The sequence below is a fragment of the Phallusia mammillata genome, chromosome 2, assembly GCF_965637545.1.
Source record: "Phallusia mammillata chromosome 2, kaPhaMamm4.hap1.1, whole genome shotgun sequence".
Classification (NCBI taxonomy): Eukaryota; Metazoa; Chordata; class Ascidiacea; order Phlebobranchia; family Ascidiidae; genus Phallusia; species Phallusia mammillata.
The window spans coordinates 29,296,016-29,310,997 of record NC_137253.1 but is presented as its reverse complement, the minus strand read 5'-3'; the positions used below and the strand labels follow the sequence as shown (position 1 = coordinate 29,310,997).

Here is a 14,982-nt window from a genome sequence, read left to right as displayed (position 1 = left end):
ACCTGTTTGACACTTTTGATACTTTTTGGAATTCACATTTCAAACTTCTGAAAACAAACTAATATTGCGACTGAAACTCAACCATTTAACTTACGGTCTTCGCTTGTACTTGTGACATTTCCTTCCTCTGTTCAACTTCTTCTCTTGCTTTCTCAATCTCCTGGCGACTTCGAAGTGCTCCAGTTTTCCTCATGCGACGAGCAGCGAGTTTCTCACGGAGTGCGGCTCTCTGTCGGTTTTGTTGTTTGCTCAAAGCCTGCTCGATTTCGTCGATTTCTTGCTGGTGAGCGGCAAGCAGCTGAAGAAATGTTCATTGGTAAGTGAATGGTTTGACATCAAGCAATATTAATGGTTTAAAAACAACCAGATATGGATGGTTCAAAACAAACAGACACGTATGGTAAAAAAAACAACCGTCCGCGGATGGTTTGGAAGCAACCACATATAAATGGCTCAAAATTGACCAAATTTGGATGGTAAAATCAACCAGACAAGGAGGGTGAAAAAACAACCAGACGCGGACGGTTAGGGAACAGTTATACATAAATGGTTCAGAATTAACCAAAATTTAGGTGGTTTAAAATCAACCAGAAGTGGGTGGCTTAAAAACAACCAGACCTGGATGGTTTGGGAACAACCACACGAAAACCACTCGAACGCAAACACACATAAATGGTTTAGTGTAAGCAACTTGTTTCTGATGGTTCAGAACCAACCACATTTAAATGGTTTAGAAACAACTAGATATGGATAGTTAAAAACAATCAGATATAAGTGGTTTGGGAGCAACAACACAAAACTAATTTGGAAGCAGGCTTACATGAATGATTTGGAAGCAACCGGATGGTTTAGCTAGAACTTTGCAACTACAACAAATCAGAAAACCGCCACAATCTAAATCACACGACCAACCTGTTGCACTTGTTCGTCAGATAGATCGGTTCTTGCTCTCGCTTCTGTCTCATGTTTGGCCTTGGTTTCCCGCAGAGCTTTCTCCGCTTCCTCCTTCAACTTTCGCTCCAAGGCTTCCTCGTCTTCTTTCTCTCTCTTGTCCAAATCAGCAGCAAGTCTCTCAGTTTCAGCAGTTTGTTGTTCATCTGTTTCAGTGAGAAGTCGGGATTGTTCGCGAGCCAGAGCCTAATAAATTTTGTGGTTTTCATTTTTTTTACTAACATTACTGCACCAAAGGTCTAAACGTTGTAATTTTTATACAGATATATTTGTTTAAACTTCCTTGGTCTTTGTATTGTGTTTACAAAACGTGTGTTTCACCGTAATGATTTGCACAAGCAACTTAAAGTTACTTATTTGAAGGTTATAAGCAAGTTAGGCAAACCTGACTGGTAATAGTTCGTACTACGATATTGATACAGCTTGCTTTACGGGGCTGTAGCCTATTATTTTTTTCAATTTTACAAGTTTTAGAGTCATTCTTCAGGGCATTGTCCAAATACTGAAATGAGTAATTTTAAAATCGAAAAATTGGTAACAAAACTTTGAGCAAAAAACTTTGCACTAATCCAGTTCATTGGTTTTTGTCTTTATTTGCTTTGTAGTCATTGCAACTATATTGTCAATTCTCTGCTATGCTAAACTTTCGTTAAGTAAAATTTTATGTTACAACGAAATATTTGACCATACACATAAAACAATCTAAACAGGACAAGGAATCTAACTTACTTGAACTTCTAGGTTTTCAGCAGCTTGTACTTCCGGAATATCGAGTCCTCCGTATTTTTGTTCCGCATCCTTAAGAGCTTCCTGCTCCTCCTGGAATTTACCAAGCTCCTTCAATCTTCGCTTTTCCTCCTCGGATTTCAATTTCTTCATCCTTTCTTCGTTCAGCTTCTGTATCTCGGCGGCTTTGCGAGCCCGTTTGGCAGCAAGTTTGGCCTGAAAAAAGCAAAATGGAAAGTTGGACAAGTATACCAAATATTTTTAGCTTTTTATTATTATGATGGTTTCCATCGTAACTGCAACAATGCGCTGTTAAATTTTCGTTAAACTCGAGGATTGTGCCATTGAGCTGCTCTTAAAAACGACGACACTCACTTAAACCCTCACCAAACATTTGGAGAATTGGTAAAACTCTTGAAATATTAAATAACTAAAGTCCGGTCTGTCATAAAAGGGAAAAATGTTTAAACTTTTGTAATCTTGCCCGGGGTCACAGTAGAAATTTTTGAACTTTAGTAACCTTGAAATCTTGCATTTGTTTTCCGCGTTTCATCCTGACCACGTGATCAAAGTTGTCCGCCTCTCTTCTGTAACGCTCCAGTAACTCTTGTTGTGCGATTGGCTCCATTCCGTGTTTTTCACCAAGCTGTAAAAAAGTTTGGAAATTTCAGCATTTTCGAATAGCTGTAGCTTTGAAAACAACACGTGAAAAATCATTGTAATCGATGTTACTTTTTTGTCTTTGCCATTTTTTTTATTAATTTAAGGATTTTTGCTTTTGTCTTACTGTGGAACGAAATTCATCAAAATGTGAAAATACTTTACTAAAATATAAATAAATGATTTATGTACACTTTCGGGAACCAAGTTATTCTTTATTTACAACGCTACAAAACCTAAGCTACTCCTTTAAATTTCTATTATACCTCGTTTATGATTTCTGTGTGGAGTTGTTTAAGAGCTTCCTCGTGTTCTGATTGGACAGACTCGATTACGTTCCGCTCCATTGCCGCCAGTTCCGCGTCCAATTCAGCCGACAGGGCGCCACGCTCCACTGCGTGTCGTTCCTCCATCTCAGGAGTGACGTCATCCTACGTCACATGACGTCAAAATGACCATAAAATGTAAAATCTTCCACTTTGTACTCAAGCCCTCTTGTCACTGAGTTAGTGACTTTCTTAGTCGAAGTGCGAATATATAACAGAATGTTTTATTGATGAAATGTTAACTTACCGCTTCTGATTTTTCTTGTTCTTGTTTTTCTTTCAGTTTCTTTATGCGTTTGCGCTTTCTTTCAGCCATTCTATCACGAAGAGCCTTGATCTGAAAACACAAGACCATCGTTATCAACGCATTTTTGCATTTACTATTCAAAATGGTATTGTATCAATAAATGTAAGTGCTGTTTCAGAAATTTTTCATTGTTGCAAAACAATACGGATCATTTTCTGGAACCCGTTTTTATCGTAAACTAAAAATGCTACTGTTGCTTTTTTATAAACATCGTAGTCTTCTTTCCAGTATTTGAAATTAAGTATTTTCTCAGTCGTTTAAGTGTTACCTGCATCTCTCTCTTCTTCTCCATCCGGTCATGAAGATCCTTCTCCTGGTTGAGGATCTCCATCCTTACTTGCTCCCGCACATCATCAGTGATCAATCCACTGTCCACCATTGAGTTCTAAAGAACAACAAGTGTATGTGTTATGGAAAAAATGCTTTTTTTAATGTCAGGTGTGTAGGTGGTAAGAAAAAACAGCAATGCATTTTACCTCATTTTAACAAAGAATTAAAGGGAAAAAAAGTACCATACTATTTACTTGTGTCATCAACAATATTTTGACAAGAAAACCATTGTCAAATGTTAAAGTTACTTTTATGCATACTGCATCTTGAATATACTGTATTGCAGGGGTCGGCAACCTTTCAGGCGACGCGTTCCAATTTACTTGTTATTTCCTTGTGGCAATGGCTTCGCGTGCCAACGTTTTTCTAACTAATAGTGTTTCGTGCCAGTAGATAACAATAATAAAAAGAAAGCAGAGTGTTTTGTACATGTAAGGCTGAATTTAACAACAATGGCATGATAACAACTATGAACAAGCAGTGTAACAGGTTAAAATGTTACTTCAATATAAACAGGGCAAATCGGTTGGCGTGCCAGGAAAAACCACCTCGCGTGCCAAGGGGTTGCAGACCCCAGCTGTATTGTATTTTAAATTTATTCAGCATGTATACTTTGCCTACTATCGCAACTGCTATGATGCCGGTTCGTATAATCAACCTCTTTATATTTACCAGTTCATCATCAAAGGTCTTGGACAATTTGATTCCTTCGTTGGCTCCGAGAGCATCAGCCTCTTCCTTGGATGCGAGAGCGCTTTCTTCCAGGATGGCAGCTTCCAATTGCTTCTCCAGGATCACCAAGTCCTCATCACTGCTCTCTGTGGCGTCTCCATCTGTTTCGTCTGAAAGTGTAGTAAATATAATATTTAATATTGTGTAGGTATGGTTTATTAATCCTTTCAAATTAGGGTGAAAAACAACCAAAAATAGGTGCAGAGAAAAGGAACGAAATCGGAGTGGAAAAGTGGAGCAAGAGAGGGAAAGCGATAAAGATGAAGAGAGGGAGAGCGAGAAAGAGGGAGAACAGGAGACGAAGGAAAAGCGAGGATGCAATCAATACATCAACTATAAAAAAGAGAAAGAGAGAGAGGGAAAAAGTTACAAAAAGAGAAAGTGAAGAGAGAGGGATACATAAAAATGTAAAAAAATGATTATTTGGTTAGTTGTCAACCTGGTAGTCCAGCTTCTTTGCATTGTTTCTGGTGTTCACGCTTCAGTTGATCGGCTCTCTCTCGCCTCTTAGCGGCCAATTGTTCTTTGAGTTCGTTCATTTGACGTTGTCGTTCTTTACTCAAAGCACCAAGCGCCCCTTCCATGTCCTTTTCATGTTCAGCAAGTAGTGCGCTCATCTAACATGGAAGATTAACTTTAAAAATATCTAAGAACGTTGCTTCATTTTATATCAATGCATTAGATGTGCGTGTCTCATTACTTGGTGTTTTGCAAAAAAATTTGCATGTAATAACTTTTTGGTTTCCACACAGTATTAAATTTCCCCAGAGAACACCATTTAATAAAACAGTTACGGAAGAGTTTGTTTTACATTCAAACAAGAATAAAAACAAATTCTTTGTTCCGACGATGACAAGTTTCCGTGGATTTAAGCTTACCTCCTCCTCGCTTAAATCTCCTTGCATACGGAAAGCCAATTTGTCCTGAAGATCTTTCATCAAGTTTTGCTTCTGAGCGTCTTGTTTGATGATCAGGTTGCTCATCGCCTCTCGCTCATCCGCTAAAAGTTCACGGTCCAGATCAATCTTGTCTGATTGTTGAGCTTTAATCAGATCTGTCTGGCCCTGTGCCTTCCACTCATCCATTCCTGAGCCGCTCTGGATTAAATTGAATTATTATTTTGTTGATTATGATGTCTATGGACTTAAAAATAGACTTGGGATGAATAAAATAGTTTGATACACAAGGAAAATGTTTTAAATTCTTCTATTTTTTGTGACAAAGTTGTTTAAAAGCTTATGTCGTAAAATATGTTATCCAACTTTAAGTTAAAACTGATATTACTTCAATTAGTGAATTGTTGCGCAAACACAATTTTATTCTGTTAATGTCCTGACATTTTAAACTAGTTTTTTGCGTGTGTGGAAGTATTTTAATCTTAGTTGCATTTGCTTCATTTGTATCAATATAACATCGTTACGAAAGCTTTACCTTTTTGCCAAATTCTTTGGTAGCTGTGGATTTGCTTTCAAGTCCTTGCAACCTTCGTCTGGCGTCTTCTATAACTTCATCAGACACAGTAATCTGTAAAAATGTCAAAACACCTCAAAAACTTGACCCACACCTAAACAGTAGCTTAAACAATGCGAAAATTTCAGAGCGTTTGTATGCATTGAATATATGCTCTTGTGTAAGATTTAACATTCCCTGTTGATATTATTGCTGTAAAGTTTAGCAACGTAATATAATGATAAAAACGACAAAAACTTGAAACATATTTTCACATTCACTACTGATTACAGTTTAAAGTTTACACACCTTGCCAGAATTAAGTTTGCTGATGAGAACCTCCAGAGATCTGAGAAGTTCTTTTTCTCTCAGTGAAGATCCACCTTAAACACAAACGTAAGTTTGACAATTAAATTCAACATCTTTCTTCGCAAAACATCTTTGACCAGAGGTCGACAAACTCGGCACGCATGCCAAGATTCGCCCTCGAGGTAATTTTTCAAGGCAAACCAAACGATTAGCGTGTTTATATTGAGGAATTTATTTTAACTGGTTGCTTGTTTTTAGTTGTTTATCATTCAAAAGTCTTAATATCCAGTCTACACGTACAAATCTATGCAGTCTGTTTACGATTGATATCACCTGGCACAAACCACTATTAAAATGTTTACCACATGGAAATATCAAGTACGCCTAACTTAGACGTTATCAGTTCGAACCTGCAAGTCGAAGTTCCCTTTGTAATCCGTCCATCTGTAGTGAAGTATTAACCACAGTGGGTCCGCCATCACCACCAGCTCTTAACCTTTCAGCTCTCTCAAGTTCAGAAACGTCTAACTTGTTCAACATTTTCTACAGCAAAATCAAAACAATGTATGTCAAATAACAAGTAACAGACAAAAGCACATCCTGATATCATCAGAGTTTTTGCATTTGCACAAATATTTGTGTAAGAAACCTACTACATGCATTTGCAATACATAATAATAAGTATTGCAGTGATTGGTCCGTGCGGGTGACAAAAGCATAACAGTTGAAATTTTACTATCTTTTCGTCAACCAAATCGCTGGTAAAGAACTCTTTTACAGGACTGAGAGTGATTATACTGAACAATATCAGACCGACCGTAAGAAAATAAGAAAAAAAAATGAAAAAGCAAAAGCAGTCAATGAATTTACATGGAATACATACATTTCGCCTAACTGACATTTTCAGTTCCTTATTCAACGAATCTAATTCTACAGAGCATCACAGAACACAAAGAGCCATAGTGTATAGCAAAAACAGCTAACCAGCGGTTTTGTGCTCGACGTTGTTAATTTTTTTTTGTAATTTGTGTGAACAAAAAACTACTTTATGTTAAACCGCCAACCTTTAATCCTTCTGTCTGGTTGCTGATTTTCTCATAGAAACCTTGTAAGCTGTCTTGATGTTTGTCAAGTTGCGAAGAAAGATGAAGATTTTGATCTTCCAGTTTGTCATACAAAGTTCGAACATTAAAGTCCTCCAGTAATTGAACATCTGCAAAATAAAGACAACCACATGAAAAAAGTGAATTCCGCAAATCATGTTGGTTTGAAATAATCCAAATACCAACCTTTTTTGACAACATCTTCAGACCCTTCAGCTTCTCCTCGTTCCCTGATCAGACCAAGTCCGCTACTGTGTACAACATTAATGTGTTGTTTTTGTGGGATTTACATTTCAGAAAACAACATAAATAATAGGTATATCGTACATGATTTTATTTTGTACACATTGCTCAAAAAACATTTCTGTCTATTACGTCTGTATTAAAACATTCGACATGTCTGAAACACCAGAAAATAAAAAAAATCTACTTTTTAGCTTGACTTAACTTAAATTTAAGCAATAATTGTATTCACTCTAGAAGTTTTTTTGTTTCTACAAAGAAACTAAACAAAAAGAAAACTATTCGAAAACAACAGTAAAAATAAAATGTACTCAAATAATAATCTGTTATTAACCGATCAGTTGGCAAAATTTTTTGTTGGGGTCAAATTCTGCGAATTTCAAGTACAATCCAGTTTGTCACATAAAATATACAAACTACTGCTTGCTAGGCTAGAGTTCCCTCTACAAGGGCTACAATTTATATTCACTTTGCAACTACAAAGAGCACTAACCTTGACTGAGATGCAACGTGTACCAATGCCTTCTCAGGTGGCACGTATGGTTCACCCACTGCTCTGTAGCGAGGTTTCCAGTATCGCATCGGGTAGATCCCCGCGTCACGTGGCCTCCACACAATAATCGCAATCACAAGTACGATCACGCACAAGGCGAAGAGACCGAGCAAGACTGAAAGTGGAAGGAATTAGCTAACTTTAAGGATACTGATTTTATTTGAATAAGAAACCGGGCATGTAATTTTGGAAAAAAAACAGTCAGAGACGAACCTAGTTAATTGCATACCGACAAAAGGCATATTTTGTTTAATTGCATAAGGATAGCAAAATCGTAGCGTAATTTAACAAAGCTTGATAAATTGGTTATTCGATTAACCAGATTTGTCTGTGTTTCCAAGTTTTTCAATTTACATTTGTTTCTTGGAAACATGTTTCCATATTTAGTTAGTTGGGAAGAGTTTGAAAAAAACAAGTTTGGCAATAATAATGCATGTGGAAATGGTATTTAACATAATTTGTGTGCACTTGTGTTAGAAAACTAATTTTCTTTCTAAATTTTTTTCACTTATAATGGAAAACGAACAGTCTCATTAAACAGACGAAAAAACAATGACACTGGTCTTACTGGCAATTAAAGCCCAATTGGGCGCAAGATTGGTCACCGGTTGCTTGGCAACGCCCAATGAAGCCAGACTGATGGTGGTGGTTGGTTGGACTCTCTGGTCTGGACAAACAAGGCCTGAAACACAAATATTAGCGTTTAAAACCATACATAGAAAAAATCAAAATATATAGAATTTAAACACTGCCGTGCAATCTTGCTACCAATTAGGTTTTTCTCAGTGTTTAATTCTACATAGGATTAATCGATGACGTGTTGTCTCAGTTTTGGGATTCGAATATTCGAATAAATGCTTCCTAATAAATGTCAGATTGCATCTTTGAAATTACTAAGAGTGAAAAATATGGTGTGCGACGGTAATATAAATATGCTGCATAACGAGAAAAAAAAGTTAAAAGACTTCTTTAGTTCGGCCAAATCAAGCATGCCTTGTAGTATTTTAAAACCGATTAGAAACTAAAAAAGCTGATTAAGATTTTCAGTTGACTTCCCCTGAAAAAAAGGTCCGGTCACAAAGTACGAATTGAACTTAAGAAACACTTACTGATGTCCAGAACGTTGATAATAGTTTGATGGTCAGAGTTCTGCGAGTCGGCAAAAACGTAGATACCGGATTGCGTGAAGATGTAAGCAAAGTTTTCAACTGTCAAATTACCCTGGACTACGTATGACTGGAGTTGCCTGTAAAGATGTACGAAACAGTTAAATCAGTAATTTTAAGTTAATTGGTAAAAATAAGTAGTTTTAGTAATTTTAGTGAATCAGTAAAAATCAGTTAAATCAGTAATTTCAGTTAATTAGTAAAAAAAGTTAAATCAGTAATTTTAGTTAATTAGTAAAAAAAGTAGTTTTAGTAATTTTAGTGAATCAGTAAAAATCAGTCAAATCAGTAATTTTAGTTAATTAGTAAAAAAGTTAAATCAGTAATTTGAGTTAATTAGTAAAAAAAGTTAAATCAGTAATAAGGTTTCCATATAAAATAATACTTTTAACTGTGGCAAAGAGCCCTGCACATACAAAATGAAAGTTCAAACTGATTCTGTCCATAGATACAAAGTTATCACGGTTTACATAACAGCTCAGATTTGAAAAGTATCACACCAAAACCCGGCCGAAACTCATAATGTTAAGCTCAAAATAGGAAAGTTAAATTTACTAAAATGAGATTGGACACAAATGTTACCTGATGCAAAATCAGACCCAAATTAATCGCGTTTTATTTGAACCAAAGTCCGAACCAGGCCCGACTGACAACAAACAAAAATATATTATATCTAAGACAAAAACAACTTAACTTTACCTGAAAGGTCCGTAGTCAAATGACGGGTTCGTGTTGTAGAGATGGTTTTTCACGTAAATCGGATAATTGCTAAGATTTCGATTTGCTGGGTTCAGATTGATGTTGAAAATAACCATTTCGCTCAACTACAAAAGAAAAACACGATTTGCAAATATTCTTACAAAGAACACTTGCAAAAAATACAAACCTGCATGCAAATTACAGGGGAAAAGATGGCATCGGGCACGACCACTGTAGCATTGGTTGTTGGCACTGTAACTGCTGCAGTTGATTGTAGGAGTCTGATAAAAAAAGGCTTAGGGAGCTGGACTAGGAAGGTGTGATTCGGTTTAGTTATTCTTGCAAGTAAAATTTTAAAATTATAAAAACGTTCCCTTTTTTACCAGTATTTATAAAAATCTACCATGCCAAAATATAGGCTTAGGTCTATTAAAATTTAAAGTCAGTTTGGGGGGTAAGCAGGGCGAATAGAAAGTAACATAATGTTTTACATTGCACCAACCATTGAAGAACAAAAATGCTGGGTCTTTAATTAATACAATATTATCGCCTATTTTTAAACTGTAACGTTTTCTGGGCCAGGGGGTTAATTGCTGTATCAGGCAGAGTCAAAATTAGCCAATTTCGGACGCCTATTGAAAGCACCAAACAATGTAAGTCCATTTCTGGTGAGGGTAGTCATAAATGTCCTACAGTAAGTTGTTACGTCATTTATTAATGACGTCATACCAGCTTGCTTGACGAAACTATAGTGATTAGTATGATATTGTTAGTATATTTTGTTTCATAATTACGCGTAATACACAAAGATTAAATCTTTAAGCACGTTAAAGGTACCACTATTTTAACAGACCTGCGTCCAAAGAAACTTGACACAGAGTCGTCATCTTCTGAGGGAAAATCCCCATACAAAGACCGTCTCTTTCTTGCCACAGCATTCCCATAAGCGTCATTGATCTGCTGCTGAATACTTCCATTCACAAAATTTTCCGCTGCAGTCTGAGTGGTAGGGAGAGCCCCGAACATTCCCTCTTGCGCTACAAGTGAAGGTTTTTGTTTAAACTTATCGTATTAGAAATGTTAGCGTATTTGTTACAAAGAAACCTATTTAAATGTGATTTAATAATGGCGTCAATGAAAATTAAATAAGGAACTTCAATGATTAAAATTATGGATGCAGTTTCAACCACGCAGTAGAAATTTTGTTTTTAATGCCTTATTAATGTTGTATTAACAGACAGAGAGCAGTTTATTTTTTTACAATACAGTAATGTAACAAAATCTATGTGTGACTAAACCAGGGGTGTCCAAACTTTTTTTAAGGGTCAGTTTTTATCAGGTTGACGACCGAGGGCCAACGTTTTTTTTTAAGTCTTTAACCGGACAATTATAACACAAAATATACGGCATTCAAGGAATATTGGGATTTTGTTGCGTCAGCGCCATGCATACTTTCTTTTTACTGGTAAATAAAGGTCCTTGGAAAAACTTTTGCCTGAAGTTGCAACAACCCAAAACTTAATTCAAATTATGGCGGGCCATGCGCAATAAAAATTGAAACAACAGCTGCGAGCCACCGGAAATGCCGTCGCAGGCCGCACTTTTGGACACCCCTGGACCAAACAAAAGTTGGATGGTTTTTTACTTGATTTGATTTATGCATCGCTTGGAATCACAAACTTTCCCGACACTTTTCATCAAATATTTCTTAACTTTGTGCAAAGAAACTTTTCAAATACCATTTTTTCCACTTGACCGTTCATTCTACTTACTTGCTGCAACCATCAAAGTATTGCCAGGAGTTACTGCGCTGTTGGTTGGTCCGAACGAATTCGGGACTACAACGCTTGTTACCTCACCAGTAGCAACGTTGGTTGTTCCAACACTCAATACGCCAGTTGAACTGTCAAGTGAGGCAGCATTCTAGAAAGTTAAATATAAATTTTCAGTAAAAATAATGTGTCTGATTGCTTGGCTAGCCTTGCTTTTTAATCGTGTCAAACGTGGTGTAAACAATCGCGTTTTGACTGCTTAAAATCTTGACCACTTTTTTTGTTTGCACCCTATTAGACTTTCGTAGATATACTTTTTCCCCAAAATTTCTTTTAATACAGCAGTTACGCCAAAATAATACAAATTTTGCCCCCCTCTATATTAAGCTACAATTAAACCCTGAATAAAACAATTCATTAAAAGCTACAAAATATAACTTCCAAAATTTGAATATTGTTTAACATTTTGCAAGAAAATCTTATACCGCAACGCTTGGCCTATTAAATGCGTTGCACCCAATTAAGCTAGGCCTTGCCACATGGAAGTGCTTGGAAAACTGACTAGATTCGGTATGACTCCTGTAAAAGACATGGAGCACTATGATTGATATTTAAATGTGTCGTGATTGCTGGTCAATATGAATGCTTCAGGGCTGATCCCAGTAATGAATTCACGTCCATATATGCATACTTACTGTGTAACACCCAGTTGAACATGTGATTTCCTCCGGGAAAGTAACGGTGTCGCAAATACAAGTCCCTAAGTCTGTGTCAAAAGTACCGGAGCCACCAGTGGCGCTGCAAGTTCCGGTACAATCGACACCGCTCGGTGCAACGCATGTCCGCGTGGTACTCGATCTCGCCTGGTCCCCAGCGCACCTGTCGTCGACAATAGGCTGGCACGAATATTGAGAGTTCCCTGAAATATTTAAATGTTTGATTAAGCTAAACCGTCCAAAATGGTATCAAGTTTTTGGTAAACTGAATAGCAAGCTTAAAGCGTAAAACATACCCAAATTTAAGGTAAAATTATGGCTAAAACGCATTCAGTAGGAATTTTTAGTATCCTTTATAATATTACACACTGCAGGTATAACTCCGAAATATTTATACTTTATCGTTATGAAATGGCTTCACTACGAAAAAATATCGCTAAATACATTAGAATCATATGTAAGTAGCCATTATCGTGGTATACGGCATAACAAACAATAATGGTGTGTATAAAAATGTTGATATTTTAGTAACTATAGATACATTACGAGTAGATTTGAAGAGACCAAAATGCCTCTTTGAGTATACTATAGCTTCAATAATTTTTGACAACAGTTTTGTCGAGACGTTTAAAAATAAAAAATACAATTCAATGACAATTTTGCTTTTAGCAAAGCTATTTATTTTCAAAAAAATTGTCTTGTTTTGTCTTTGAGTTCGATTTTACCTTCATCTTGGAGCTGATCGGCTTCGTCGTAATAAACGTATCCAGTCATGCAGATGCAAGAACCGTCGCTAGGTTGAAAACCTCGATTGAAACCTAACAGAAAAGTACAAACATCTTTTCTTGACGAAATGACATACAAAACGGTAAAATAAAACAAAAACACTACAACCATACAAATGTATTCCAAAAAAACTAAAATAATATTTGAACATGAAACGTTTAGGTTTGTAAAATTGTGACATTACATCGCCTAATTGTTCTATTATACGTTTACATATCAATATTTTACAGTAATGGCTGTATTTCAATAAGAATACCTACTACAATGCTACCAGCTATTTCCATTTGTCTACATTAGTTATGACAAGATTTGATCTTACAACTTTGAGATGACCAAAATCGATGTTACTTTACTCACCAACGCATGTGCACTCAGTAGCGCCGACAGTGGATGATGCGAAACTGCCACAAGTGAAACATGCGGTCTGTCCCTCCAAGTTGTTGTACATTCCTGGTTGGCACGACTGGCATACGGAAAATTCGGACCCAGCCTGGGCCCCATACGTTCCAGCTGGGCATGGGATTGGAGCTCCAGTGACCCCGCCCACTTCGGTGACGCCCCCTTCTGGGCAGTAGTAACCGTTAGGACATGGGTTCTCCTGGTAGTTCCCGGTGCCTAAAATGTGAAAAATAGTTTGTTTAGTTTTCTGTATAAAGTGTGCAATGCTATACGCGAAAAGACTTTATTTTCTGTTAGAGTAAAAGACTTTATTTTCTGTCAGTGTAAAAGACTATATTTCCAGTTTATTGGCATCTGGATGCTTATATTTTTCTTTAAAAAGTATGAAAAAAATGCAGTAAAATTTTGTTTCGTGTTGAAAGCACGTATAGTAATGAATCTAATGATGTAACTTTTCTAATTACTTTAGCAAATATAACCGTTTCAAACATTTCCCGTTTTAGGGGCTTGTGGGTGAACCGCTGAGCTATTCCGCGTCAAACTTTGGGAGGATTTGAGTTGCACAAGTAACTACCGGATGTTTGAGTTTGAAAAAGTTTTAAACAGTTTTTGTTGACCAAACGGGTTGAACAAACCAGCGTTAGACAGAAAAAAATATTGACAAAAACAAAAAGTCCATTTCCAGAAAGAGGACCAATAAATAGCCGTTTACGCAAGTTTTTAAATAAAAGCACCATTTTCTAATAAGAAGATAATTGTAAACACAGACCTGCAGGGCAGAAATATCCGGGTGGGCAGGGCAGGCACTTGTCTTCTTCAGACGAGTTTCGGTATGAACCAGTAGGACACATCATGCAAGCGACATTGAGTTCACTACGAAGTCCCGAGATGTTGAGAGGCTGGTAACCGATGTCGCAGGTTAGGGGATCCCCCGTTCCGTTGGGACAATAGAACGGATACTCGCATATTGTGAAGGTAGAAGAACCGTTAGGACAGTAGTAACCTAAACAGATTGTTGGTTATTAAAGCCATTTCCTCCGAAAAACACATAAAAGTATATTTCTTAGCCTTAAGTACTTTGTTTTATGATGGTTGTATTCGACCCTTAGTAACCCTTAGTAGAATAAAATGGTCCCAAAACTTAGTAAAATAAGTTAAACACTTTTGTCATACCCTTTAATGCGACTACTTGGCCTTAGGCACGCGATCGAACCCAGGATAAAAAATACGTCTTTGGAGAATAAATTTCTCCCTTTTAAGCAAACCCACCTGCAGGGCAAACTGTGGCCACGCTCGTCTTTTCCAAGCAGTAAAATCCCGGTGGACAAGTCATTGGAACAGCGCTACCTTCCGGACATAAGTAACCTGGCTCGCATGGGATTCCGTTGATGTTTGTGGCTCCTAAAAGTAATGACAATATTTGTAAGATTGAAACAGTTAAGTACAATCAAATAGTACAACATTGGAGTTAAGCTGAGTCGTTAGTATGTAATTGTTACGTCATAGTTGTGTGGCGACATAATGATTTGGCCATGATTGGCCGAGCGCCGAGCATTAATAAGACATACTTGTTGTTGCACCATATAGATAGACATACACATCATGTAATAAGCTATTGCTGCCAGGCATAATGTATGACCAAGTATTGCTCATCCAGCAATTTTATTGTAAACAATCGACGTTTCGACGTCCTATACAAGACGCCTTCATCAAGATAATGACATAACTTGGTGAAATTTGTCTTGCAAGTTATGT

General features: G+C 36.9%; 1 protein-coding gene across 1 annotated transcript in view; it reads right to left on the bottom strand.

The window, feature by feature from the left end:
* Nucleotides 1-14,982, bottom strand: part of LOC145215442 (uncharacterized) — a 102,797-nt gene that overhangs the window by 12,992 nt on the left and 74,823 nt on the right. Inside the window, exons 112-138 of the mRNA XM_080084143.1 lie at nucleotides 14,497-14,628; nucleotides 13,997-14,230; nucleotides 13,186-13,443; nucleotides 12,768-12,860; nucleotides 12,022-12,245; nucleotides 11,327-11,477; nucleotides 10,408-10,591; nucleotides 9,742-9,835; nucleotides 9,555-9,679; nucleotides 8,799-8,935; nucleotides 8,258-8,371; nucleotides 7,630-7,804; nucleotides 7,080-7,144; nucleotides 6,855-7,003; nucleotides 6,201-6,333; nucleotides 5,791-5,864; nucleotides 5,464-5,556; nucleotides 4,911-5,129; nucleotides 4,472-4,649; nucleotides 3,973-4,142; nucleotides 3,239-3,355; nucleotides 2,911-3,000; nucleotides 2,604-2,768; nucleotides 2,198-2,323; nucleotides 1,681-1,893; nucleotides 913-1,137; nucleotides 95-298 (exon numbers count right to left, since the gene is read on the bottom strand). Coding sequence (XP_079940269.1) covers nucleotides 95-298; nucleotides 913-1,137; nucleotides 1,681-1,893; nucleotides 2,198-2,323; nucleotides 2,604-2,768; nucleotides 2,911-3,000; nucleotides 3,239-3,355; nucleotides 3,973-4,142; nucleotides 4,472-4,649; nucleotides 4,911-5,129; nucleotides 5,464-5,556; nucleotides 5,791-5,864; nucleotides 6,201-6,333; nucleotides 6,855-7,003; nucleotides 7,080-7,144; nucleotides 7,630-7,804; nucleotides 8,258-8,371; nucleotides 8,799-8,935; nucleotides 9,555-9,679; nucleotides 9,742-9,835; nucleotides 10,408-10,591; nucleotides 11,327-11,477; nucleotides 12,022-12,245; nucleotides 12,768-12,860; nucleotides 13,186-13,443; nucleotides 13,997-14,230; nucleotides 14,497-14,628 — 4,142 coding nt within the window. The remainder of the gene's footprint in view (nucleotides 1-94; nucleotides 299-912; nucleotides 1,138-1,680; nucleotides 1,894-2,197; nucleotides 2,324-2,603; nucleotides 2,769-2,910; nucleotides 3,001-3,238; nucleotides 3,356-3,972; nucleotides 4,143-4,471; nucleotides 4,650-4,910; nucleotides 5,130-5,463; nucleotides 5,557-5,790; nucleotides 5,865-6,200; nucleotides 6,334-6,854; nucleotides 7,004-7,079; nucleotides 7,145-7,629; nucleotides 7,805-8,257; nucleotides 8,372-8,798; nucleotides 8,936-9,554; nucleotides 9,680-9,741; nucleotides 9,836-10,407; nucleotides 10,592-11,326; nucleotides 11,478-12,021; nucleotides 12,246-12,767; nucleotides 12,861-13,185; nucleotides 13,444-13,996; nucleotides 14,231-14,496; nucleotides 14,629-14,982) is intronic.